Below are 24,920 nucleotides of genomic sequence, written 5' to 3'. Positions count from 1 at the left end.
TATTGCTCACATTTCAGCCTGATATAATTTGAAATAACGATGTCTCATTTAAATATAAACATTTTAAGGTTGGTCTAGACTATCAAAATCCGTACCTAAGTCCATTTAGAGAGTTCCAGAGGTGGAAACACCACCCTAGCATCCAGCCGACGTTGGAAGGCGGGAAAAGGGTTGCATATGGAGCCAGAGCCCTCAATGAAGGTGGCTTTCAGGTAACACTTCCGCGTTTTTAATCCTTATTTCTGTATTATAAATTCAACGTTCAAACATAAGGTAACAACTTCAAATAAAGGATAGAAGATTATCTCAGGAAGAAAATTTAAGTAACTAAGCAAAGCACCCTAGTATTTATAAAACTGTACCACACCAGAGTTAAATGACACCATGAATTTAATTTTAAGGATATATTGATTTCTAGAGAAAAATTCATGGGCTTTTTTGTTTATTGGTTTGTCTTTAACCAGAGAATTTAAACTATGTGATCCAAGATCTTTTCCTTTATTCCTTTGCTGCCAGGAAACTCAAGGACAGATGTAGTTTTCAGCAAAGGTAATTAATTAATCTCAACTACCTAGTGTCATCCATGCCCTTTAGGTGGCCTCTGTTAAGTTTTTACCCTTAATTGTCCTATTTTAGTATATGTTCAAAATAAATACTATCAAATGCAGTTAATTTATTAAGTATTTAGTTATTAAACAATGAAATAATTTATTAAGTATTTAGTTATTAAACAATGAAATAAGAGCTAGATGGCTAACTATGATAAAAGCTATTAGAACTGTTTTGGAAATAGTATTCGACAGGTAAGATGATCTAAAAGTCAGCTCTAAAACTTATACCAAACGGTTTGGTCAAGTTATTTAACTCCTCGGGCGTTAAGGGATCATCTGTAAAATAAAGATGATCCCTTCTGTCTCTAATATTCTAGGAATCTAGAACTGTTGATATTTTAGAAATCTGATATCTTTTTGTTTTTAATCTGTTGTAAAAGTAACAAATAGATCATAGAAAATTGGGGAGAAAAGTTGACTTAACCTTTAAAGTGAAGTTCTAAATACATTCGTAAAGTCAAGTACAATCACAGCTGAATTATGAATGTCATCACTAGAACCCTAAAAATAACACTGTCCCTAAATTCCATTGCTGCGGAGTTACCTCCCATGAGGTTGTTTTTAGTTCTAGAGCAGTTATTCGTTTGCAATAATATTTGCTAAATTTCCTATGTTCAAGCCCATTAAACTTTTTTGAATAATGTGCATAATACCTATTGCCAGCCTAATTCTACTTTTAATTTACAGTGTAAAGGCTTCTGTATATTCAGTAGTACATACAGACTCGTGTTTATGACACCTGCCTTGTGTGCTTCAGCACCTCAGATGATCTTTAGATGAGCGGGAAGAGATGACCCCACACACACAATACACTTTTTACCTAAGTTTTCTGATTTAATTAGTCAAAGATCCAGAAACTTACTTCCATTAAGTTTTTGAAGACCCTTCAGAGACAAAAATTTGGAACATCCAATTTTATTCTGCACCAACAAGTATTACATGCCTTTTTATTTCTCTTTCTTCAGTCTGTACCAAAGCTCCCCTTTCCTGGTGGGTTTCTAGTATTTAACCCGTGTTTTTTTTGGTGGGGGGGGGGGGGAGGTCCTTTTTTTTTTCTTTTAGTGCAGGGAAGTGTGATTTTATTTTGGTGCAGAAATAGATTAGGTTACAGAAAAGTCCTAGGAAAAGGAAGTTACGAGACTGATTTTACCAATTGTCAGGTGGAAGGGTAAAATCTGTTACTGTAGAACTACTCCAGGCCATACCCATCTTCTTCAGTGATATGGCCTGGTTCCTCATTTTAACCCCCGTTTTTTTGTTTGTTCGTTTTTTTAATTTATTTTATTTACTTTTGGCTGCCTTGGTTCTCCGTTGCTGTGCACGGGCTTTCTCTAGGTGCGGCGATTCTCTAGTTGCGGCGAGCGGGGGCCACTCCACACTGTGGTGCGCAGGCCTCCCACTGCAGTGGGTGGCCTCTCCCGCTGTGGAGCAGGGCTCTAGGCGCGTAGGCTCAGTAGTTGTGGTGCACGGGCTTAGTCGCTCCACGGCATGTGAGCTCTTCCCGGACCAGGGCTCGATCCCATGTCCCCTGCATTGGCAGGCGGATTCTTAACCACTGCACCACCAGGGAAGCTCTAACCCCCGTTTAATGGATGTCCCAGAATACATCTCTCTGTACGACTTTTCCTGGGTCCCCCAGGTCCTTAACAAGATGTCCAGCTGCCCGCACAGGGTAGGATCCTCGCAGAACTGAAAAACACATTTCCCTTGGGCCATAACGTTTTTTATTCTTAGGACTTAAGCGCCCATTTGGAAGAATTTGCACTAGCAGTCCGTGTCCTTTTATTAAACGTCAGTCTTCTGGCTCTTGAATCAGACGTAGGATTAGCAGGGCCACAGCCTGCTTTGAGAGGAGCATTGTCACGATCCAGGTTCCTAACCATTATCTCTGTTTGCAGCTCCTGGCATTCCAGAAAGCCCTTTCCCCTTGTTGTCTGCTCTGCGGCCCTGATTTCACGCTCTCTTATCTGCATGTTTCTGATGCTGAGTTTGGTTGGAGAACAGCAGTCACCCCTGGGCCCCGAGCCTTCTTGTGCCAGCGTTGCTTTTGCTTCTCACCGCCACTCCCGCGCAGTTAGAACTCTGTAATCACGGGAGCGCGGCCACAGCCCCGCGGCGTGGCGGCTGATGGTGGCGGGCTCCCTGTTGACCTCCTCTCCTCAGGGTCCCTCTCCGCCCATCAGCCACACTGTCATCCACCCACCACTTTCTCAACAAAGACCCGTGGCGTACTGTGGGAAGCCTCCAGGAGGAAAGAGCAACTCCACAGCTCTCTTTTCTTCCTCTCCACACTCTAGGTTACAGTACAGTCTCCTGAGGGAGGCAGTCGGTAACTTAGCTGCTACATCGTGGGGCTAAACCAAAACCGTCACCCACCCTTTAGTACGTTGTTTTCCGTCAGAAGTGTATACTGAGGCCCAAACAACCATCTTAAAGTTTATTTTGGAAATTCAGTTTATTCTTCGGTTAATTAAAATATATTATTTAAGGTAGTGGCTAATTGTGGTGATGCCATGATTAGAACCTAGGTTTCCGAAACTCCCTGGACATCAAGGTAAAACAAGGAGGTATGAAGAGTTAAGATAACATCCTTTGTAAATCATGTGTTACCCACAATGCGTGTAAAAGCAGATCACAATTTAGATAATAGACGTTCAGATTTAGAGAATATTCTTTTCATTATGACATAGATATGTATAAATAAAAACATTTTATGTAAATGTTAATGCTCTGGTGTTAACGTCTGTCTCATGCAGGTAAGTCATGGGGAGGGAGATGGAAAAGAGATCAGAGCAATAGTTCTGATCCTTGTTTCTAGAGGAGGAGAAAAACTGCCCTTGCTCTGATTTTTCTCTTCACTCGTATTCATTTGCATGTAATTTTCTTTTTTTTCGTTTTTTCCCTACAGCTTTCAAAGAGGCTATAATTTGGAGTATTCAGTTCTGTTTGTTTAATTTGAACTAACAGATGCACTTTGACTGTTTCTTTCCTCAGTCTATACCAAAACTCACCTTTCCTGGGGGCTTACTAATTGGTTGTAGCCCTGGTTTCATGAATGTTCCCAAGATCAAAGGGACCCACACGGCAATGAAAAGTGGGATTTTGGCAGCAGAATCTATTTTTAATCAACTAACTAGTGAGAATCTCCAATCAAAGACGACAGGTAAGAACTCCCATTTATTCTCAGGTTCTTCATGGGGATGTTTAAAAAGAAGCTATTTAAACATACACTCAGGGTACGGATAGAGGATGACAGTAGATACAGTTAGAAATCTTGCTGGTCTTGTATGTTTATCTGACTGGGCATTGAAAGATGCAGAGTGTGACTGTCCCTCTACACAAAGCGTCGAGATGCCTGCTGGGCAAAGCACACTGCAGCCTGCTCGCCGTGAGGTTTTTACGGCCACGTGCCGTTTCATGAATGGAAAGTAGAACGAGCCCGAGGTGTCCCGCCCCCTGGAAACAAGTTCAACGTGAGGGTCCCGCCTCACATCGCACAGGCCCAGGTGGACCCTTGCAGGCGCCCCCAGACCTTCACTCCAGGGCAGGCAGCGGACCCGCCTCCGCCTTCACCTCCTGTCACCCTCCATCCCAGACACGCTTCCTGGGTCCCGGGGGCACTCAGCTGATGGCCAGCCCCCAAGCTCCCCGCACCTCGGCTCGGATCTCTCTCCGGGGGCCTCGCGCGGACCTCACCAGTGAATCTGCACTGCACACAGGCACACAGCCCTGCCAGCCCCTCTCACCGCGCCGCTCCCTCTCCGGTGTGTTCCACCTTCCGGCTCGGCTCACCGTTTAACGTACTTATTGATCAACCTCGTTTCCTTGGACGGAACACTCCTCCCAGAGTAGGGGCTTGGCTCCCTGTGGACGCAAACACCAGGAGCAAGTCCGTAGATACCCGATAGATGAGCCGCGTTCCGTAGAGTCGGGTGACACGCTCCTCCAGGTGGACTGTACCTTCAGGCATGCCCGGGGACAGGAGAGGCAGGGCCGGTGCCTCAGACCGCCTCACCAAGTCCGCATCCCGCCGGGCGCCAGCCCGCTTGCCCCGCGCAGGTCGGGCCGGAGCAGGCAGGTCACCGGCACCAGGAGGAGGGTGGTCACGAGAACCAGGACGTCCTGTTGGAGATTAAGTGCAGGGCCCCAAGCTTTAGGTGCTGCCACCTCCTAGGGCCACCACAGCCGAGCGCTATGAGCTGGGCAGCTTTAACCAGGAAGGTGTTCGGAGTTCCGCAGGCAAGCACTTCGCAGCTGTGTCCGAGTCTCCAGCTTCCGGGGGCCCCGGGCTCCTGGCAGAGCACCGCCAGCCCCTGCCTTGTCCTCCTCTGGCTGTCTCCTGGACGCCAGTCATTGGACCAAGGGTCCAGGCCGCTCCAGCATGCCCTCGTCTTAACTCGGTATACCGGCAGCGACCCTCTTCTGACCGATTCTGAGACAACTAGGGGTCAGGACTTGAAAATACCTCTCTGGGCCATCACGGTTCAGCCCGTAACGGAAGTGTTTCAGTGATCAGCTCCATAGGTAGCATAAACTCTCTTAGCTTCCTTTTCAGGTTCACTGAATTTTGCAACTAATATTCCATGCTACCAGTATGGCTTTACTGCCTGTTAAACAACCTGTCAAGTGGGTATCTTTTTGGAAGATGTCAGCATTTATACATGAAACGTTCTTCAAGTGTGGTCTCATATGACCACCTGCTTTTTTAACTATGTAAAAGTCATCTGTTATTTCGGTAGCAAAGTACCTTGACAATAAAGTGTTTTATACTCCTTGAGGCAATTTCACTTAACATTTCATGTTTTTCATAAAAAGGACTTGATGTAACTGAGTATGAGGACAATTTGAAGAAATCATGGGTGTGGAAAGAGCTATATGCCATCAGGAACGTCAGACCGTCCTGCCATGGCGTCCTGGGTGTGTACGGAGGGATGATTTACACTGGAATCTTCTACTGGATATTCAGAGGGATGGAGCCCTGGACCCTAAAACATAAAGGTAATTCCGGCCTGAGTATGAATGTTAGTCCTTAACTCAGGAAATGGGATCCAATAAGTAGGGAAAAAAGGTGACCTTCTACACTTTACTGTTTTAAACTTGCTTTCTCAGAGAAATGATGAATTCAGTATCTTTAGGAAGACAGGGTATCATTGTTGAAAGAGGGCTAAAGTCTTATTTCTTCAGTATAATATTTACAGGTTTTTATTAAAATGTCTAAGGAAGTACTTTAGAATTAGATACATTTTTACTAAAAACCTTCCTCAAAACTTGGGAAGGTTCTGACTCCGATCAGCTCAGGCCAGCCAAGGACTGCACACCTATTGAGTATCCAAAACCAGACGGGCAGATCAGTTTTGACCTTTTGTCGTCCGTGGCTCTGAGTGGCACCAACCATGAACACGACCAGCCGGCACATCTGACCTTGAAAGATGACAGTGTACCTGTAAACAGAAACCTGACCATATACGACGGGCCTGAGCAGCGGTTCTGCCCTGCAGGTCAGTGCACTCATTTCCATCCACTCTTGAAACATCAATAGGAGGATTTGCTTGAAACACGTTAGAAATAGGCTTCCGTTTTTTTAAAGACATTTCTCCTTCTATTGCTTGGAAACTGTGAATGACTCCCATCTCCAGCTTCCTTTTGAAAACTCATTATTCTTATGTTTCTACTCTAATGCTATAGTAGTAGGGATTTCTCGTTAAGCCTAATTCAGATGGCATTTCTCAAAAGCAGCCTTTCTCTTTTCACCCTCAGCACGAGGTTAGGGGTTACGGGGAAAAGCACCAAACACCTCTTTCCGTGTTCACGTGACTTAAAAAAAAAATCGTTTCTGTCATGGCTGCTCCTGTCTGTATATATGTATGCTCACGTACACACACACATATACATTATATATGTGTACATAGCCTAAAATACTAGATTTTGGCCACATGCAGCTCAGGGAAATCGTCCTGGACTTTAAATCCATCATGGATACAGTATCTTCCAGTGCTGAGCTTTCAACTAGAATTATAGTAGGAACTGGGTCTCGAGTGCTGGTAGAACAGCATTCAGGTGTGTGAAAATCAGTACATTCTGGACAGGAACTAGAACATACGCTCTGTGAGGGAGGGACCTTGACTGTCTTGACTTTATCTTTTCACCATTTCTGTCATCTCACTGGGTTGTAAGCTGAGGGTAAGGGCTGACCTAATCTGTCTGTGCAGTCGTGGCACACACGTATACGGGAAGATCTCACTTTATTGCACCTGGCAGATACTGCTTTTTTTACAAAGCGAAGGTCCCTGGCAACCCCGTGCTGAAGAAGCCTACTGGCGCCATTTTTCCATTTGCTCACTCCACGTGTCACATGCGGTAATTCTTGCAAAATTTCAAACTTTCTCATTATTGTATTTGATATTGTGCTCCGTGATCTTTGATGTTAGTATGACTCGCTGAAGGCTCAGATAGCATTTTTTAGCAATAAAGTGTATTTTAAGTAAGGCATGTACATTGTTTTTTAGACATAATGCTGTTATTGCACGCTTCACAGACTGCAAAGTAGCATAAATGTAACTGTTACATATGCACTGGCAACAAAAAAATTCACATGACTTGCTCTATTGTGATAATTCACTTTATTGCGGCGTCTGGGTCTCTGAAGTATGTCCGTATATAACATCACACCCGAAAACTGCTCAACCTCGAGTTCCCTTGTTGGTAACACCAACTCAGCCACATGCTGCTGTATCTTCTGCTTTTATCATTTTTAATTTATACAACAGCAAATGCACACACCCAGATCTCTGTAATATTCTGTGGGTAAACATTCAGTCCACAAACGCTGAGGGCTTCTGTGGCTAGTTTCTCCAGGACTTTAGCCTCTGCTTTAAAGGTAGCTATTGCACAGAGTTGCGTATGTTTTCTTACAGGAGTTTATGAATTTGTACCTTTGGAACAAGGTGATGGATTTCGGCTACAGATAAATGCTCAGAACTGTGTGCACTGTAAAACATGTGATATTAAGGATCCAAGTCAGAATATTAACTGGGTGGTACCCGAAGGCGGTGGAGGCCCAGCATACAATGGAATGTAAACTGCAGCCGGCTTCACCCGTGCCAGTGTCTCTAAAATGGACGGCAAGTTAACTTCAAATGTTTGGAAGTTCACAGGTGTCAAAAAAGCTTAAATATATTTTTAATCAGAATGTTCATAAAGTAATTATCAGTGAAATAATTTTATACTATACCTAAAACTGTCCCATATTATGAATCTCTCTTAAATAAAACTTTATAAGTGATGTAGCATCTACTTCTCTCTCCAAGTCTTCCGAGAGTCAAACACTATTGGCACTACTGGCCTCCAATGTACATTTGACTCATCAGGCTCAGCACTTCCAGCGAAGTGTATCTCCTAGAGCAGAGGTTGGCGTCCAGCCCACCACTCTTCTTACGCAGTTTTACTGGAACACAGCAGTGCCTCCTGGCTTACACACTGTCGATGGGGGCTTTTGGGCTCCAAGTGCAGAACTGGGTAGCTGTGACAGACTGTAATGTCTACCTGACCCTTTAGAGACGTCTGCCAGCCCTGCACACGTCACAGAGAGATGCATCAAAGAACTGAGAGAAACAACATACATACTTAACTTTTCATCTGTTTATTCAAACAAGATGTGTCTAGAAGTTTAAAATACACTGGACACCATTATCCTTTGTAATGCAGAGAACCATTTAAAGTGAGTTCAACTTCAGCATATTTTGTAACACTGGTCTATTAAGAGTGAATCCCTACCTGTATTCCTAGACTGCAAACAATGGGAACTGAATTCTCAGAGGGAACACATTAGGGATCATACATAATAGACAAGATCCTTTAATTGTCTCACTTCAATGCATACTTAAGCAAAACTGAATTCCTTATTAAGCAAACATTTTTGCGTAAGCTGCCTTCTCTTTATCTTTCTGTGCCTTTATCTTTTGCTTGACTTTCAGCAATTCTGCCTGGATAGCTGCAAAATAAATATGTAATGTGAGTTATTTCTCAAAACATCCAAAAAATTAGGCTGGCCAGCAAACTCATGCTTTAGTGTGATAAAAAATGATATAACTGTTCGAAGGGTAACTGAGCCGTATTAACAGTGTATTTTACTTGGAGAAAGCAACCACACAAACATAAAAACCACAGAGCACAATTTTAGGAGACTGTCCACCGAGAGAACTAACTGAATTACACACAGATACGCCTTCTCCCTTCCATCAGAGGGGGGACCCCACTGAAGTGCCTCCCCAAAGACCTATGTCCACATCTAGACCTAGAATCACCATGTGTACTTGGTTTATTTGAAAAACAGGCTTATTTTTGTCACAGCTTTCCAAAACTTTCCTAAAACATATTCAGTAGCTAGAATACTTAGGTAAGGGCCACGTTCAGCTTAAGAAATGGTCCCAAACACTAAATTCGCCCTAAATACTGTGTCTTCTAACGCTGCTCTTCCATCTAGAATTACAGGACAGCAGAGCAGACAGTCTTCAGACACGTGGACAGTGGCTGCAGTGTAAGCTGAAGGCAGGACCCTGACTTGTGCTTTCTCCAGCACGCCTGGAGTCTGGCCTGGAACAGGCGCTCTGCAGTATCTGCTGGACAAGGCAACCTCTAAGTGGCAAAGCGTATGCTAGTTCATGAGGATCAATTCTTAAGGGACAAAATGAACTTGCACTACAGAAACTGCCAACTTACCTTTATCCTCTGGTGCTATCTCCTGAGCTTTCTTAAGATCAGCCTTTAATTGGGAAAAAAAATTAAAGAAATATTAGGTTATGAGTTATGAAAGTGGTTTTCTTTTTTAATTAAAATTTAAAACAGAGAGAGCTTCAAGATGGCAGAGGAGTAAGACGTGGACATCACCTTCCTCCCCACAGATACATCAAAACTACATCTACACATGGAACAACTACAGAACACCTCAGACCTCCCAAAAGGCAAGAAACTCCCCCACGTACCTGGGTAGGGCAAAAGAAAAAGAAAAAACAAAGAGAAAAGAATAGGGACGGGACCCACACCTCTGGCAGGGAGCCATGAAGGAGGAAAGGTTTCCACACACTAGAAGCCCCTTCACGGGCTGAGACTGCGGATGGCAGGGGGGGAAACTTTGGAGCCACGGAGGAGAGCGCAGCCACAGGGGTGGGTGCGGAGGGCAAAGCAGAGATATTCCCGCACGGAGGATCGGTGCCGACCAGCACTCACCAGCCTGAGAGGCTTGTCTGCTCACCCGCCGGGGCGGGCGGGGACTGGGAGCTAAGGCTTGGGCTTTGGTCGGATCCCAGGGAGAGGACTAGGATTGGCGGCGTGAACACAGTCTGAAGTGGGCTAGTGCACCACAGCTAGCCGGGAGGGAGTCCGGGAAAAGTCTGGAGCTGCTGAAGAGGCAGGTGGTGCGCGAGGAGAGGGGATTCAGAGCACCACCTAAATGAGCTCCAGACACGGGCACGAGCCTCAGCTAAAAGCACGGACCCCAGAGACGGGCATGAGACGCTAAGGCTGCTGCTGCCGCCACCAAGGGGCCTGTGTGCGAGCACAGGTCACTATCCACACCCCCCTTCCGGGGAGCCTGTGCAGCCCACCACTGACAGGGTCCCGGGATCCAGGGACAACTCCCCCGGGAGAACACACAGCGCGCCTCAGGCTGGTGCAATGTTATGCCGGCCTCTGCCGCCGCAGGCCCGCCCCACATGCGTACCCCTCCCTCCCCCCCGGCCTGAGTGAGCCAGAGCCCCCGAATCAGCGGCTCCTTTAACCCCGTCCTGTCTGAGCGAAGAACAGATGCCCTCCGGCGACCTACACGCAGAGGCGGGGCCAAATCCAAAGCTGAGCCCCTGGGAGCTGTGAGAACAAAGACGAGAAAGGGAAATCTCTCCCAGCAGCCTCAGGAGCAGCGGATTAAAGCTCCACAATAAACTTGATGTACCTGCATCTGTGGAATACATGAATAGACAATCATCCCAAATTGAGGAGGTGGACTTTGGGAGCAACGATATATTTTTTTTTTCCCTTTTTCTCTTTTTCTGAGTGTGTATGTGTATGCTTCTGTGTGTGGTTTTGTCTGTATAGCTTTCTTTTACCATTTGTCCTAGGGTTCTGTCTGTCCGTTTTTTTTTTTTATTATTATTACTTATAAAATTTTTTTCTTAATATTTTTTATTTTAATAACTTTATTTTACTTTATTTTATTTTACCTTCTTTTTCTTTCTTTTTTTTCTACATTTTATTCTGAGCTGCGTGGAGGACAGGCTCTTGGTACTCCAGCCAGGCGTCAGGCCTGAGCCTCTGAGGTGGGAGAGCCAAGTTCAGGACACTGGTCAATAAGAGACCTCCCAGCTCCACATAATATCAAACAGCGAAACTCTCCCAGAATTCTCCATCTCAACACCAAGACCCAGCTCCACCCAACGGCCAGCAATCTCCAGTGCTGGACACCCTATGCCAAACAACTAGCAAGACAGGAACACAAACCCACCCATTAGCAGAGAGGCTGCCTAAAATCATAATAAGGCCTCAGACACCCCAAAACCCACCACCAGACGTGGACCTGCCCACCAGAAAGACAAGATCCAGCCTCATCCACCAGAACACTGGCACTAGTCCCCTCCACCAGGAAGCCTACACAACCCACTGAACCAACCTTAGCCACTGGGGGCAGACATCAAAAACAACGGGAACTATGAACCTGCAGCCTGCAAAAAGGAGACCACAGTAAGTTAAGCAAAAGGAGAAGGCAGAGAAACACACAGCAGATGAAGGAGAAAGGCAAAAACCCACCAGACCTAACAAATGAAGAGGAAATAGGCACTCTACCTGAAAAAGAATTCAGAACAATGACAGTAAAGATGATCCAAAATCTTGGAAATAGAATGGAGAAAATACAAGAAACGTTTAACAAGGACCTAGAAGAACTACAGAGCAAACAAACAGAGATGAACAACACAATAAATGAGATTAATTCTCTAGAAGGTATCAATAGCAGAATAACTGAGGCAGAAGAACGGATAAGTGACCTCGAAGATAAAATAGTGGAAATAACTACCTCAGAGCAGAATAAAGAAAAAAGAATGAAAAGAATTGAGGACAGTCTCAGAGACCTCTGGGACAACATTAAACACACCAACATTCAAATTATAGGGGTCCGAGAAGAAGAAGAGAAAAAGAAAATGACTGAGAAAATATTTGAAGAGATTATAGTTGAAAACTTCCCTAATATGGGAAAGGAAATAGTTAATCAAGTCCAGGAAGCACAGAGAGTCCCATACAGGATAAATCCAAGGAGAAACATGCCAAGACACATATTAATCAAACTATCAAAAATTAAATACAAAGAACAAATATGAAAAGCAGCAAGCGAAAAACAACAAATAACACATAAGGGAATCCCCATAAGGTTAACAGCTGATCTTTCAGCAGAAACTCTACTAGCCAGAACGGAGTGGCAGGACATATTTAAAGTGATGAAGGAGAAAAACCTACAACCAAGATTACTCTACCCAGCAAGGATCTCATTCAGATTTGATGGAGAAATTAAAACCTTTACAGACAAGCAAAAGCTAAGAGAATTCAGCAACACCAAACCAGCTTTACAACAAACGCTAAAGGTACTTCTCTAGGCAGGAAACACAGGAGAAGGAAAAGACCTACAATAACAAACCCAAAACAATTAAGAAAATGGTAATAGGAACATACATATCGATAATTACCTTAAATGTAAATGGATTAAATGCTCCAACCAAAAGACATAGACTGGCTGAATGGATACAAAAACAAGACCCATATATATGCTGTCTACAAGAGACCCACTTCAGACCTCGGGACACATACAGACTGAAAGTGAGGGGATGGAAAAAGATATTCCATGCAAATGGAAACCAAAAGAAAGCTGGAGTAGCAATTCTCATATCAGACAAAATAGACTTTAAAACAAAGACTATTACAAGAGACAAAGAAGGACACTACATACTGATCAAGGGATCGATCCAAGAAGAAGATATAACGATTGTAAATATTTATGCACCCAACATAGGAGCACCTCAATACATAAGGCAAAGGCTAACAGCCATAAAAGGGGAAATCAACAGTAACACAATCATAGTAGGGGACTTTAACACCCCACTTTCACCAATGGACAGATCATCAAAAATGAAAATAAATAAGGAAACACAAGCTTTAAATGATACATTAAACAAGATGGACTTAATTGATATTTATAGGACATTCCACCCAAAAACAACAGAATATACGTTCGTCTCAAGTGCTCATGGAACATTCTCCAGGATAGATCACATCTTGGGTCACAAATCAAGCCTTGGTAAATTTAAGAAAATTGAAATCGTATCAAGTATCTTTTCCAACCACAATGCTGAAACTAGGTATCAATTACAGGAAAAAGAGATAACAAACACATGGAGTCTAAATAATATGCTACTAAATAACGAAGAGATCACTGAAGAAATCAAAGTGGAAATCAAAAAATACCTAGAAACAAATGACAATGAAAACATGATGACCCAAAACCTATAGGAGGCAGCAAAAGCAGTTCTAAGAGGCAAGTTTATAGCAGTACAATCCTACCTCAAGAAACATCTCAAATAAACAACCTAACCTTACACCTAAAGCAATTAGAGAAAGAAGAACAAAAACCCCCCAAAGTTAGCATTAGGAAAGAAATCATAAAGATCCAATCAGAAATAAAGGAAAAGAAGTGAAGGAAACAATAGCAAAGAGCAATAAAACTAAGAACTGATTCTTTGAGAAAATAAGCAAAATTGATAAACCATTAGCCAGACTTATCAAAAAAAAAAAGACTCAAATCAATAGAATTACAAATGAAAAATGAGAAGTAACAAATGACACTGCCGAAATACAGAGGATCATGAGAGATTACTACAAGCAAGTGTATGCCAATAAAGTGGACAACCTGGAAGAAATGGACAAATTCTTAGAAATGCACAACCTTCCGAGACCGAACCAGGAAGAAATAGAAAATATCTACAGACCAATCACAAGCACTGAAATTGAAACTGTGATTAAAAATCTTCCAACAAGGGCTTCCCTGGTGGCGCAGTCGTTGAGAGTTCGCCTGCCGATGCAAGGGACACGGGTTTGTGCCCCGGTCCAGGAAGATCCCACGTGCCTAGGAGCGGCTGGGCCCATGAGCTATGGCCCCTGAGCTTGCGTGACCGGAGCCTGTGCTCCACAATGGGAGGGGCCGCAACAGTGAGAGGCCCGCGTACCACAGACGCACACACAAAAAAACTTCCAACAAACAAAAGCCCAGGACCAGACGGCTTCACAGGCGAATTTTATGCATCATTTAGAGAAGAGTTAACACCTATCCTTCTCAAAACCTTCCAAACTATAGCAGAGGGAGGAACACTCCCAAACTCATTCTACGAGGCCACCATCACCCTGATACCAAAACCAGACAAGGATGTCACAAAGAAAGAAAACTACAGGCCAATATCACTGATAAACACAGATGCAAAAATCCTCAACAAAATAGTAGCAAACACAATCCAACAGCACATTAAAAGGATCATACACTATGATCAAGTGGGGTTTATCCCAGGGATGCAAGGATTCTTCAATATACGCAAATCAATCAATGTGATACACCATATTAACAAATTGAAGGAGAAAAACCATATGGTCATCTCAATAGATGCAGAGAAAGCTTTCGACAAAATTCAACACCCATTTGTGATAAAAACCCTCGAGAAAGTAGGCCTAGAGGGAACTTTCCTCAACATAATAAAAGCCATATATGGCAAACCCACAGCCAACATCGTCCTCAATGGTGAAAAACTGAAAGTATTTCCACTAAGATCAGGAACAAGACAAGGTTGCCCACTCTCACCACTCTTATTCAACATAGTTTTGGAAGTTTTAGCCACGGCAATCAGAGAAGAAAAAGAAATAATAGGAATCCAAATTGGAAAAGAAGTAAAGCTGTCACTGTTTGCAGATGACATGATACTATACATAGAGAATCCTGAAGATGCCACCAGAAAACTACTAGAACTAATCAATGAATTTAGTAAAGTAGGATAAAAAATTAATGCACAGAAGTCTCTTGCATTCCTATACACTAACGATGAAAAATCTGTAAGAGAAATTAAGGAAACATTCTCATTTACCATTGCAACAAAAAGAATAACATATCTAGGAACAAACCTACCTAAGGAGACAAAAGACCTGTATGCAGGAAATTATAAGACACTGATGAAAGAAATTAAAGATGATACCAACAGATGGAGAGATATACGATGTTCTTGGACTGGAAGAATCAACCTTGTGAAAATGACTCTACTACCCAAAGCATCTACAGATTCAATGCAATCCCTATCAAACTACCACTGGCACTGTTCACAGAACTAGAACAAGAAATTTCACAATCTGTATGGAAACACAAAAGACCCCGAATAGCCAAAGCAATCTTGAGAAAGAAAAATGGAGCTGGAGGAATCAGGCTCCCTGACTTCAGACTATACTACAAAGCTACAGTAATCAAGTCAGTATGGTACTGACATAGGAACAGAAATATAGATCAATGGAACAGGATAGAAAGTCCAGAGATAAACCCACGCACTTATGGTCACCTTATCTTTGATAAAGGAGGCAAGAATATACAGTGGAGAAAAGACAGCCTTTTCAATAAGTGGTATTGGGAAACCTGGACAGCTACATGTAAAAGAATGAAATTAGAACACTCCCCCAACACCATACACAAAAATAAATTCAAAATGGATTAAAGACCTAAATGTAAGGCCAGACACCATCAAACTCTTAAAGGAAAACATTGGCAGAACACTCTATGACATAAATCACAGCAAGATTCTTTTTGACCCACCTCCTAGAGAAATGGAAATAAAAGCAAAAATAAACAAATGGGACCTAAGAAAACGTAAAAGGTTTTGCACAGCAAAGGAAACCATAAACAAGACGAAAAGACAACCCTCAGAATGGGAGAAAATATTTGCAAATGAAGCAACTGACAAAGGATTAATCTCCAAATTTTACAAGCAGCTCATGCAGCTCAATATTAAAAAAACAAACAACGCACTCCGAAAATGGGCAGAAGACATTTCTCCAAAGAAGGTATACAGATTGCCAACAGACACATGAAAGAATGCTCAATATCATTAATCATTAGAGAAATGCAAATCAAAACTACAATGAGGTATCACCTCACACCAGTCAGAACGGCCGTCATCAAAAAATCTACAAACAATAAATGCTGGAGAGGGTGTGGAGAAAAGGGAACCCTCTTGCACTGTTGGTGGGAATATAAACTGATACAGCCACTATGGAGAACAGTAGGGAGGTTCCTTAAAGAACTAAAAATAGAACTACCATATGACCCAACAATCCCACTACTGGGCATATACCCTGAGAAAACCATAACTCAAAAAGAGTCATGTACCACAGTGTTTATTGCAGCTCTATTTACAATAGCCAGGACATGGAAGCAACCTAAGTGTCCATCAACAGAGGAATGGATAAAGAAGAAGTGGCGCATATATACAATGGAATATTAGCCATAAAATGGAACAAAACTGAGTTGTCTGTAGTGAGGTGGATGGACCTAGAGACTGTCATACAGAGTGAAGTTAGTCAGAAAGAGAAAAACAAATACCGTATGCTAACACATATATACAGAATCTAAAAAAAAAAAAAAAAATGGTCATGAAGAACCTAGGGGCAGGACGGGAATAAAGATGCAGACCTACTAGAGAATGGACTTGAGGATGCGGGGAGGGGGAACGGTAAACTGGGACAAAGTGAGAGAGTGGCAATGACATATATACACTACCAAACGTAAAACAGCTAGCTAGTGGGAAGCAGCCGCATAGCACAGGGAGATCAGCTCGGCGCTTTGTGACCACCTAGAGGGCTGGGATAGGGAGGGTGGGAGGGAGACACAAGAGGGAAGAGATACGGGGATATATGTATATGTGTAACTGATTCACTTTGTTGTAAAGCAGAAACTAACACACGATTGTAAAGCAATTATACTCCAATAAAGATGTTAAAAAATAAAATTTAAAACAAAACTTTACCAATGCTTGGTCGTATTCTTTTAGTCCTTGCCATCCTTGGGCTCTACGGTACAGTGCTTTGGTATTTGCCGGATCTATTTCAAGGGCCTACAGAAAGTTATACAGTTAATATTTTTATCTAAGTACTGAGTACTAAGTATACATGCTGGATTTCCATTTACTGCCCGTTAGCTCCAAACCAGCCATTCACTGTTCTGTGATAAGGGCGCTGGGCCCTGAGAGCCTCCGGTTACACGCTGCTTTGTCAGCAGAGGGCGCCCAGTGCCCACAGGCGAGGGACCCACTTCCCTTCCAGGTCCCTGAGAGCCTCCCGCGAGCTCCCCCAAGCTCCGGGGCACCCAGTGTGGCCCAGCCCCCCTCCCCGTCGCGCCTGGGTCTCGGCCCAGGGCCTCCATGCACCCCAGAGGGAGCAGCTGCTCCTGCATCACACACGTCTCTGCACATATACATACACATATACCCTGCAATGCCCAGATCCTTCAGCGTTCCCTCTCCTAGCCAACCCCTCGCTACTCCAATCTGCCCCTTATGTGTATCTGACAGTAACCTTTCTCTGTTGGAATTACTGTGTGGTGTCTATCTCCTGATTGGGCCCTAGCTGATAGGAGAAAAACATTCTGGATAGAAATTTGGATACACTCATTTGGTTGACATCTAGGGGTTTTTCAGGAGCATGAGTAACTTTTAATAGGTTTCTCCTCTGAAACATTTTAAAAATAGTGACATCTTTAGTAACATCTTTTAGAGGTCAATATTTCGATTTTACTGAAAAGGGTGTATATTATCTGCCTCACAAAGGTCAAAAAGCGATCCAGAGTGAAGAGCGATCTCGTCCTCTGTCGCATGTTCCCTCCTAAGAAACACATTCTTATTCCTTATTCCACCTACCCCACTAAATTAGGACCTCATTTTATTTCCACTTGCTCGGGCATAGCTGATCATTGTGACCTAGATTAATGTGCAATATACATAAAAGTTACTAGAGGCGGTCTTTCTAAAATATATGTTTTAATTTGGAAAACTGTTCAAACAAACTGTGCAAGAGGGAGGCAGTCATAACTGCTCTGTTTAAGGAAGGCAGGCTGCCACCTTGCCAGCTTTGTCGTTAGCACTCCCGGACGTCCCCGTGAAGGCAGGGCACCTTCCTATGTGTCCCAACAGCACGCACTGTCCCTGTACAAGTCCTGACGACCCTACGTTGAAACTGACTCCTTCTCCCACCAAAAAAGCTCCTCAAGGGGGGGGGGTCTTTCAATTAAAACACCGAAGTGTCTGTTAGCTGCTTAACCTGCTCCCAGCACTGCACTAAACGCTTTACGTGCATTACACATGGTCTTAACAATCCCAGGAGGAAAGCAGTATTTCCATTTGGCGTACGAAGAAACTCAGACTCTGCAAGTAGGAACTTGCTCAAGATGGCAAAGCGATGACGCTCTGCTAACAACCTCGCCGGCCACAGTCGCAGTCATTCCTGGCTCTGTCTTCCAATGCCTGGCACATAACAGGCACTCAACTGTTAAGTGAATAAATGAGCTGAGGAGGAAAGTGTCTTCAGAGAAATTAAGTGATGTAGTGTTATAAGCTAAATGAATGGTCTGAGAGGAAGAACTGAGGTCCAAAATACTCAGATAAAGTGACTTAGATTATGTTTCACTGGGTCTCACTAGGTCCTCCGCAATAAGATAACAGTAGTGTCACATAAAACTGCTTTTGTTCAAAGTAGTAAGTCATCATCCAACTCTTTCAAAAAGGTAACATCAACAGACTTACCTCCAAACAGCTGTCGACTGCTCCCTGCCAATCGGACAGCTTCAGTTTGCAGGCTCCAATATTCAGCAGGCAGCTCAAAGTGACAGGCTGCAGCTTTGCTCTGCCTGCGTTCTCAGTAGCAGCCTTCGAGCCTTCCACATACCTGGAGAACACATCGGTACAAGCAGCCCCCATTAAGACTTAACTCTGCTCTCCTCCACTCGGTCAAAACGTGCTACGTCAGTTCTGATACAAAAGTTCATCACATGCTAATATTAATGTTCTTAATGACCACAATCTTTTTATTAAATGCTTTCCTTTAGAAGATTTTTACTTGTTCCAACTTCTTTCCCAAAATGTTCAAAGAAGACAACTTAAGAACAATCCCCAAACCTAGAGATTATACAGTAAGGAACACTTCTATTTGTAAAGCTCAGGTTTCCATCACCCACTTTCCAGTGTAATTAGGTTTGGAACCAAGGCTGTCATTGTGGGACAGGGACTGGAATGGGGACAGGTGAAGAGCCCTGTGGTGGTGATTCTGACTTGTCTTTTACTGTAGTTCCTAGCTGTTTACTGAAAAGGGCCTGGCCCCCAGAATTTGATTTCTAGAGTCTGTCCCCCACTGAAAAGAATCAGGGCTCCTTGGAGAAACTCAGATCTGGACACAAGGTTAAGTATACGATGGGTCTGGACCATCTTGTGGCAGAAAGCAAGAGCTCACAGACTAAACAGAACAGTCAAAGGGATACAGGAAAGGGGCTCCCATCAGACAATCGGGAAGCCTTCAAGCATCAGAAAGAACGACGGTAATAGTATAATTCGTTGAATTGATCAAATACTACAGTAATACTTTAAAAGAAGGAGGGGTAGAGGGTCTTTCAAACAGAAGAATGCCAGCTCGTAACTGCAGAATGACTGAGAAAATCGCAGTTCTGCAAGCGTCAGTGTAGTAACTGATTCAGGCAAAGGGCTTCAATGATGCTGAAACCACTGGATGAAAGGCTAGGAATGAGATGTTCACAAAATCTCACAGTTATCTCACAGAGGACTTATTATTTACAAAGGGGAAAGGTACTTTCATAACAGAGACGTGGCTAACGCCACTTCAACCAAGTGCCAAAACTCAAAACGGGTGAAACTGCCACATGCCTTCAGGACACGGTATCATAGGAAACATACACGTCACCTATTCAAGTCCTTGCTAAAATATGTAACCTCAAACTAACCTTGAGGAAGCAATAAACACACAGATGGTATTCCGTAAGACAACGGGCTTCGACGCCACAAAATGCAAATGACTAAAAAACGTGGAGATTAAAGATTAGAGGAGCCTTAGAGACATAAAACCAAAGGATATAATGGATACTGGCATAAAAACAAAACAAAATTGAAACAACTGGGGACCTCTGAATATGGATGACATAATGATATTTGGGAGATGTTTTCATAGTCTTAAGGCTAAGTAGAAGTGTGTCCTGCCTTCTCAGGAAATGCTTGCTAAAATATTGAGGAGTAAAGTGTCATGGTATCTGCAACTTCCTTTCAAAATGATTCTGCAAAAACAAGTGTGGCAGGGCTTCCCTGGTGGCGCAGTGGTTGGGAGTCCACCTGCCGATGCAGGGGACACGGGTTCGTGCCCCGGTCCGGGAAGATCCCACATGCCGCAGAGCGGCTGGGCCCGTGAGCCATGGCCGCTGAGCCTGCGCGTCCGGAGCCTGTGCTCTGCAACGGGAGAGGCCACAACAGTGAGAGGCCCGCGTACCGCAAAAAAAAAAAACAAACAAGTGTGGCAAAACTTAAAAACTGGTGAACACAGGTAAAGGTACATGGCTATTCTTAACTTTTCTGTGTTTTGAAATTTTTCAAAATAAGAATCTGGAAGCAACCAAAGAAATGGACCTATTTCAATATACCTGGTTACTCTGCAAGTAATATGCCAAAAATAGAAAAAACAACTCTTGAATTTCAGTTTATAATTCAATTTCAAGTTCTTACAGCAATTTATTAAAAATATTTTATTACCTTAAAACTTTTGTGTATTTTTTAATGGCCATCTCCCAGTTCTGGGATTTGAAAAAAGTATTTCCAATGTTTTTTAAGTCTTCCGTTATTAATAAAATTTTATCTACCTGTACAAAAGAAAGAACACGAATATGTTGGGTTTTAGTATATAACGCGGTTTAGTGCTAAGTTCTATCATTGAGACAGACTGATATAAAAAGATCAAAATTTTAGGGCTAAATATTTTTAGCAGTTTAAGTACTTAAACTTTAACCCACGTGAAAGTACTCACATCTTTTACATCTATGTCTGCATCCTCGGGGAAGTCTGGATGACTGTCACCAGATCCATCCTTGGGGAATATTCCCCAATCATCCCCTCCCTTCAGTTCTCCGCAGTCTGCAGTAACGCACAACTGTAAAAACAACCCTCAATTGTAGAAGCGTCTACCATATTAATGACGACTTTAACAAGAGTCTGGGCTTAAAAGCTCTCCAGCCGCAAGGCATGAGCAACAGCGTCCAAGCTGCTTCTGATGCGACAGGCTGGCGTCGGGAGGCGCACCTCTGCACACACCCCGAGGAGCACAGCAGGGTCACTTCGCAGCACACGTGCCTGCTGCTGCTGTCCAGGAGCTCCGTGCACACAGACTACGTGGGAAGTTTCATCGTTCCCCGTGGGATTCTCCTTACGTGGGCACGTGCCTTCGACTCACTGACTGCTGTTTCCTTCGCACAGAGTGGCAGCCCCCCTCCTGCAGGTCTGAGTCTCCAATTCCACTCACAACCCTGCCCGTGAGGGTGGAGTCACACACATTTGGAGCACAAGCCTCTTGGGAGTGACATAATCCAGTCTAAACCCTTAAATGATTTATGTAGGCTGAGGAAACGGGCCAAGGAAAGTTAAATAACAAGAGCAAGCCTAAACCACAAGTTAAATGGCAGAGAGGAGACCAAGGTTTCCCGGTTTCCTGCTCTCTCTGTACTCGTATACACACTGACTCAAAGTTTTGCAGGTCTAGAAGAGTTAAGTTACCAAAATCAGCAAGACTGATGCTGAAATCATAACAACCTCCTTTTAAACTGCCCTCATCTCTCCCAGTGTACAAAAGAGCTTTGAAGAAAAAGTGGCAGGGCCAGGCTTCTTTAACAAGAGCCGTCCTAACGTCTTTCAGCTAACCATCATCTGAGCCTTTTACTTACATTTGCTAAGACGGCAGCTAGGATAACGAGGGTCTTACCCTGTCACTTGGTACTCACTTTGGCAGGTTTTTCACCTTTCACCTCCACATTCTCCAGAATCCTTGCCACACCCATTCCTTTAATCACTTGGCCAAACACCACGTGTTTGCCATCCAAGTGAGGAGTCGGAACCATCGTGATGAAGAACTGAGAGCCGTTTGTGTTGCGGCCTGCATTTGCCATGCTCAGTAATCCCTCCTTATCATGCTGCAGGAATACGCCATTAAAGAAAACCAAGGTTAGAGTTATTGTCTGAATTACTCTACCAACCATTCACAAAACTAGGGTGGACTGCAATACAATTTAGATCACACCGTGTAGTGTAATCTTACTTTGTACCAACTGTAACCTTTAATTCACAAAACGTGGGATACTTAATCCCTTTTTAAACTTTAAGAAAAGCTTATGAAACCGAATGAAGTAACAGAAATAATCGTGGGGGGCAGGGGTGGCACTTCTAAACCGGCCGTATTGAGAAAGTGCTTATGCTTCGTCTTTAAGATGGAGACCTAGTGATTCGGCTTTGCCCTTTCTTATGACAGGGGCATTTTTTTCTGAAAAGCACTCAACAGCGCTCCCGCTCTCAGGCCTACATTATGATTCTTCCTTTATGATTCTTTCTTTACACTGAGAACAGCGAGGGACATTCAGTTTAGACTGGAAGTTCCGTTAGGTCCTTTCCTACTCTCCAAGGAAGCCAAATATCACGGCTTTCATCCGGTGAAGCACTTCTTGAGAGAATGCCCAAAAGGAACCGCTGCGTACCTCCCAAAACCCAACACCTACCTTGGCCCAGGCTGTTCAAAGGCTCCGTGGCCCCACTGTCTTCCTCTTTCCACCTGACCCTAAGGCTTCCTAAACGCACTCCTTGTTGGGCCGCACGTGTAACACTCATGCTGGTCCTCCCGCCTAAGTTGCCTTTACCCCTCAACCTAAATCTAGCCCTGCCTTCAAGGCCACCAAGCGTATAGAAGAACCAGATGCCCTTGCAAAAGGCACCCTTGCTTCTTCTCAACATGTCCGTCACATGATCTTAGTGTTCATCCTTCTGGTAGCTTCCCTTTCTCCCTTCCAAAAGTTTGGTGCTCTTCCCACGATATTAAATATTATTAACCTTATCTCCTCACGCCTTTGTCCTTCCTCACTGACATCCCTCCCTCAAACTGGCATCTGTATTCTAGTTCCTTCTAACCAAATCTCAGCCACCTTGCGAGGTCCAGTTTGCCCAGCTTAAGTACCCATTCCCCCTCAGTGTCTTCCCTAATATGTATCATACTTTCTTCCTACAGCATACACAGAAAGTCACAATCAACTTAGCATTTACTAGCGTATTACTGTATTATTCTCCAGTTGTCCTATGTGTTTTAATCTTGTCTTTCTGGCAAGATTTTTAATTCCTTATCATGAAGGCGTTTCATTTTTATAAACTCTTTGGCGCCAGTGACAGTACTAGCTGCAGGCAATAAACTGTTTAAAAGACTGATGACATTTTATTCTCAAATTATCCTAATTACCTTGCTCATATTCCTCATTTCCAAAAAAAGTCACTTTACTTTTGTACTTACATGTCCATTCTTATAACCTGAATGATGCAACATACCCCAACGGGGACATCTTGGGACCAGGAAGATAAGAAGGCACAGGCACCACTAATGCCCTTTAGGAGCCTGGACGTTAACCAGATCTGCTAGTGTGCAAATCCCCTGACATCCCAGACATTAGCGATGCTTTTGTTGCTCTTCAAATTTAAGCATAAAGCATACCATCCCTCTGATGAGCACATTTTTCCTGGAAACAGTTTTGCCATATGGTGGCCACCCTTAAAAACACACTGGCTTTACTGAAGTATATAAACCTGGATCACAATGAAATAGCTGTTGCATTCTTGCCAATAAAATCACTACTGGATGAAATTTTTGCGTATTAAAGACGTATATTTATGGGGCTTCCCTGGTGGCGCAGTGGTTAGGAATCTGCCTGCCAATGCAGGGGACACAGGTTCGAGCCCTGGTCCGGGAAGATCCCACATGCCGCGGAGTGACTAAGCCCCTGCGCCACAACTACTGCGCCTGCACTCTAGAGCCCGTGAGCGACAACTACTGAGCCCACGCACCACAACTACTGTGCCTAGAGCCCGTGCTCTGCAACAAGAGAAGCCGCTGCAATGAGAAGCCCGCGCACCGCAATGAAGAGCAGCCCCCGCTCACCGCAACTGGAGAAAGCCCGCGCGCAGCGATGAAGACCCAACACAGCCAAAAATAAATAAATAAAATAAACTTATTAACCAAAAAAAAGATGTATATTTACAAATATGATACCTTTCACAAATAAAGGAGATCTGAGCACATCTGAGGCATTTATCCTAATTCAACAAGTATCCCAGGCACATAACTTTTATTATCAGAAACACGCATTTTTGTCTACTTTACCTTATAATGGAAATTTTCATCTTCAAATTTTTCACCATAAATACTTTCTCCACCTGTCCCATTCTGATTTGAGAAGTCTCCACCCTGAATCATAAATTTCTTAATAACTACAAAAAAGGAAAATCGCCATTAGAAGCTACAGATGACGGCAGCAATGCTGACTAACGGATATGTCGTAATGAGGACAACTTCTCTCCTGTCCTTCCCCGCCCCCGTCCACAACTGCAAACTCTTAAAAGGCTTTTCCCAGTCTGAGTCCCAGCTACTCCCACTCCCTGATGGCCCACTAACACTCAAAGAACAGTCCGCGTGGCACCTCCCCTACAGAACTGTCAGACCCCAAAACTGGAACTCCTTATTTTTCTCCAACAGCATCTTGATTCTACCTCCCTTTTATCATATGTATCATAATGATCTGTCTCTCCCGGCAAACAATTACATACAGCAACTCCTTTTTTCCTCCTTGGTAACCATGTGCATGGCTGGGCACATAATGGTTACTCAAAAATGCTACTGAATAACCAATTATTCCCAAGAGGTTTGTTACACTGTAATGCAAGTACTTCAGCAAATATTATCACTTAGTAGCAAGGGTTCCCAAGAACACTGCCGCATGCTCAGAGATTTCCCAGGACTCACAGAACTCGGTATCTGTTTGTATTACACGGATGTAGTAAGTAAGAAGACACAGCTGGATGACAGGAAGAGAAGATACGGGCAGAGCCTGGAGGAATCCAGGTGTTCCCTTATGCTCCCTCGCTCCCATGAACGGTCACAGGGCACATTCCTCCTCCCCCCCAG

General features: G+C 43.6%; 2 protein-coding genes and 1 long non-coding RNA gene across 11 annotated transcripts in view; 2 read left to right on the top strand and 1 right to left on the bottom strand.

Annotated features, from left to right (window-relative positions):
- The window catches only part of ETFDH (electron transfer flavoprotein dehydrogenase), a 34,429-nt gene extending 26,536 nt beyond the window's left edge, over window positions 1–7,893 (top strand). For 5 of the 7 annotated variants that reach the window (XM_067737064.1, XM_067737066.1, XM_067737067.1 and 2 more), the window contains 5 exons: window positions 69–212; window positions 3,606–3,774; window positions 5,427–5,609; window positions 5,888–6,109; window positions 7,526–7,893. In XM_067737064.1, the coding sequence (XP_067593165.1) occupies window positions 69–212; window positions 3,606–3,774; window positions 5,427–5,609; window positions 5,888–6,109; window positions 7,526–7,689 (882 nt within the window). In that variant the 3' untranslated portion in view covers window positions 7,690–7,893. The remainder of the gene's footprint in view (window positions 1–68; window positions 213–3,605; window positions 3,775–5,426; window positions 5,610–5,887; window positions 6,110–7,525) is intronic. The other 2 variants (XM_067737070.1, XM_067737069.1) reach the window with 2 other exon arrangements.
- Window positions 1–24,920, bottom strand: part of PPID (peptidylprolyl isomerase D) — a 29,821-nt gene that overhangs the window by 980 nt on the left and 3,921 nt on the right. The window contains exons 3-10 of one of the 3 annotated variants that reach the window (XM_067737072.1): window positions 24,120–24,226; window positions 21,709–21,897; window positions 20,742–20,864; window positions 20,471–20,577; window positions 18,467–18,608; window positions 16,697–16,783; window positions 9,330–9,372; window positions 8,235–8,601 (exon numbers count right to left, since the gene is read on the bottom strand). In XM_067737072.1, coding sequence (XP_067593173.1) covers window positions 8,513–8,601; window positions 9,330–9,372; window positions 16,697–16,783; window positions 18,467–18,608; window positions 20,471–20,577; window positions 20,742–20,864; window positions 21,709–21,897; window positions 24,120–24,226 — 887 coding nt within the window. In that variant the 3' untranslated portion in view covers window positions 8,235–8,512. Of the gene's footprint in view, window positions 1–8,234; window positions 8,602–8,625; window positions 9,227–9,329; window positions 9,373–16,696; window positions 16,784–18,466; window positions 18,609–20,470; window positions 20,578–20,741; window positions 20,865–21,708; window positions 21,898–24,119; window positions 24,227–24,920 lie in introns of those variants that run through there. The other 2 variants (XM_067737071.1, XM_067737073.1) reach the window with 2 other exon arrangements.
- LOC137224091 (uncharacterized) lies at window positions 219–3,510 on the top strand. Its single transcript, XR_010943233.1, has 2 exons — window positions 219–549; window positions 2,510–3,510. It is a non-coding gene; the product is annotated as an uncharacterized lncRNA (long non-coding RNA).

The sequence above is a fragment of the Pseudorca crassidens genome, chromosome 4 (assembly GCF_039906515.1).
Source record: "Pseudorca crassidens isolate mPseCra1 chromosome 4, mPseCra1.hap1, whole genome shotgun sequence".
In the NCBI taxonomy this organism is placed as follows: Eukaryota; Metazoa; Chordata; class Mammalia; order Artiodactyla; family Delphinidae; genus Pseudorca; species Pseudorca crassidens.
Note: the sequence above shows the minus strand (reverse complement) of the source record. Positions and strands in the feature narration are given on the sequence as shown.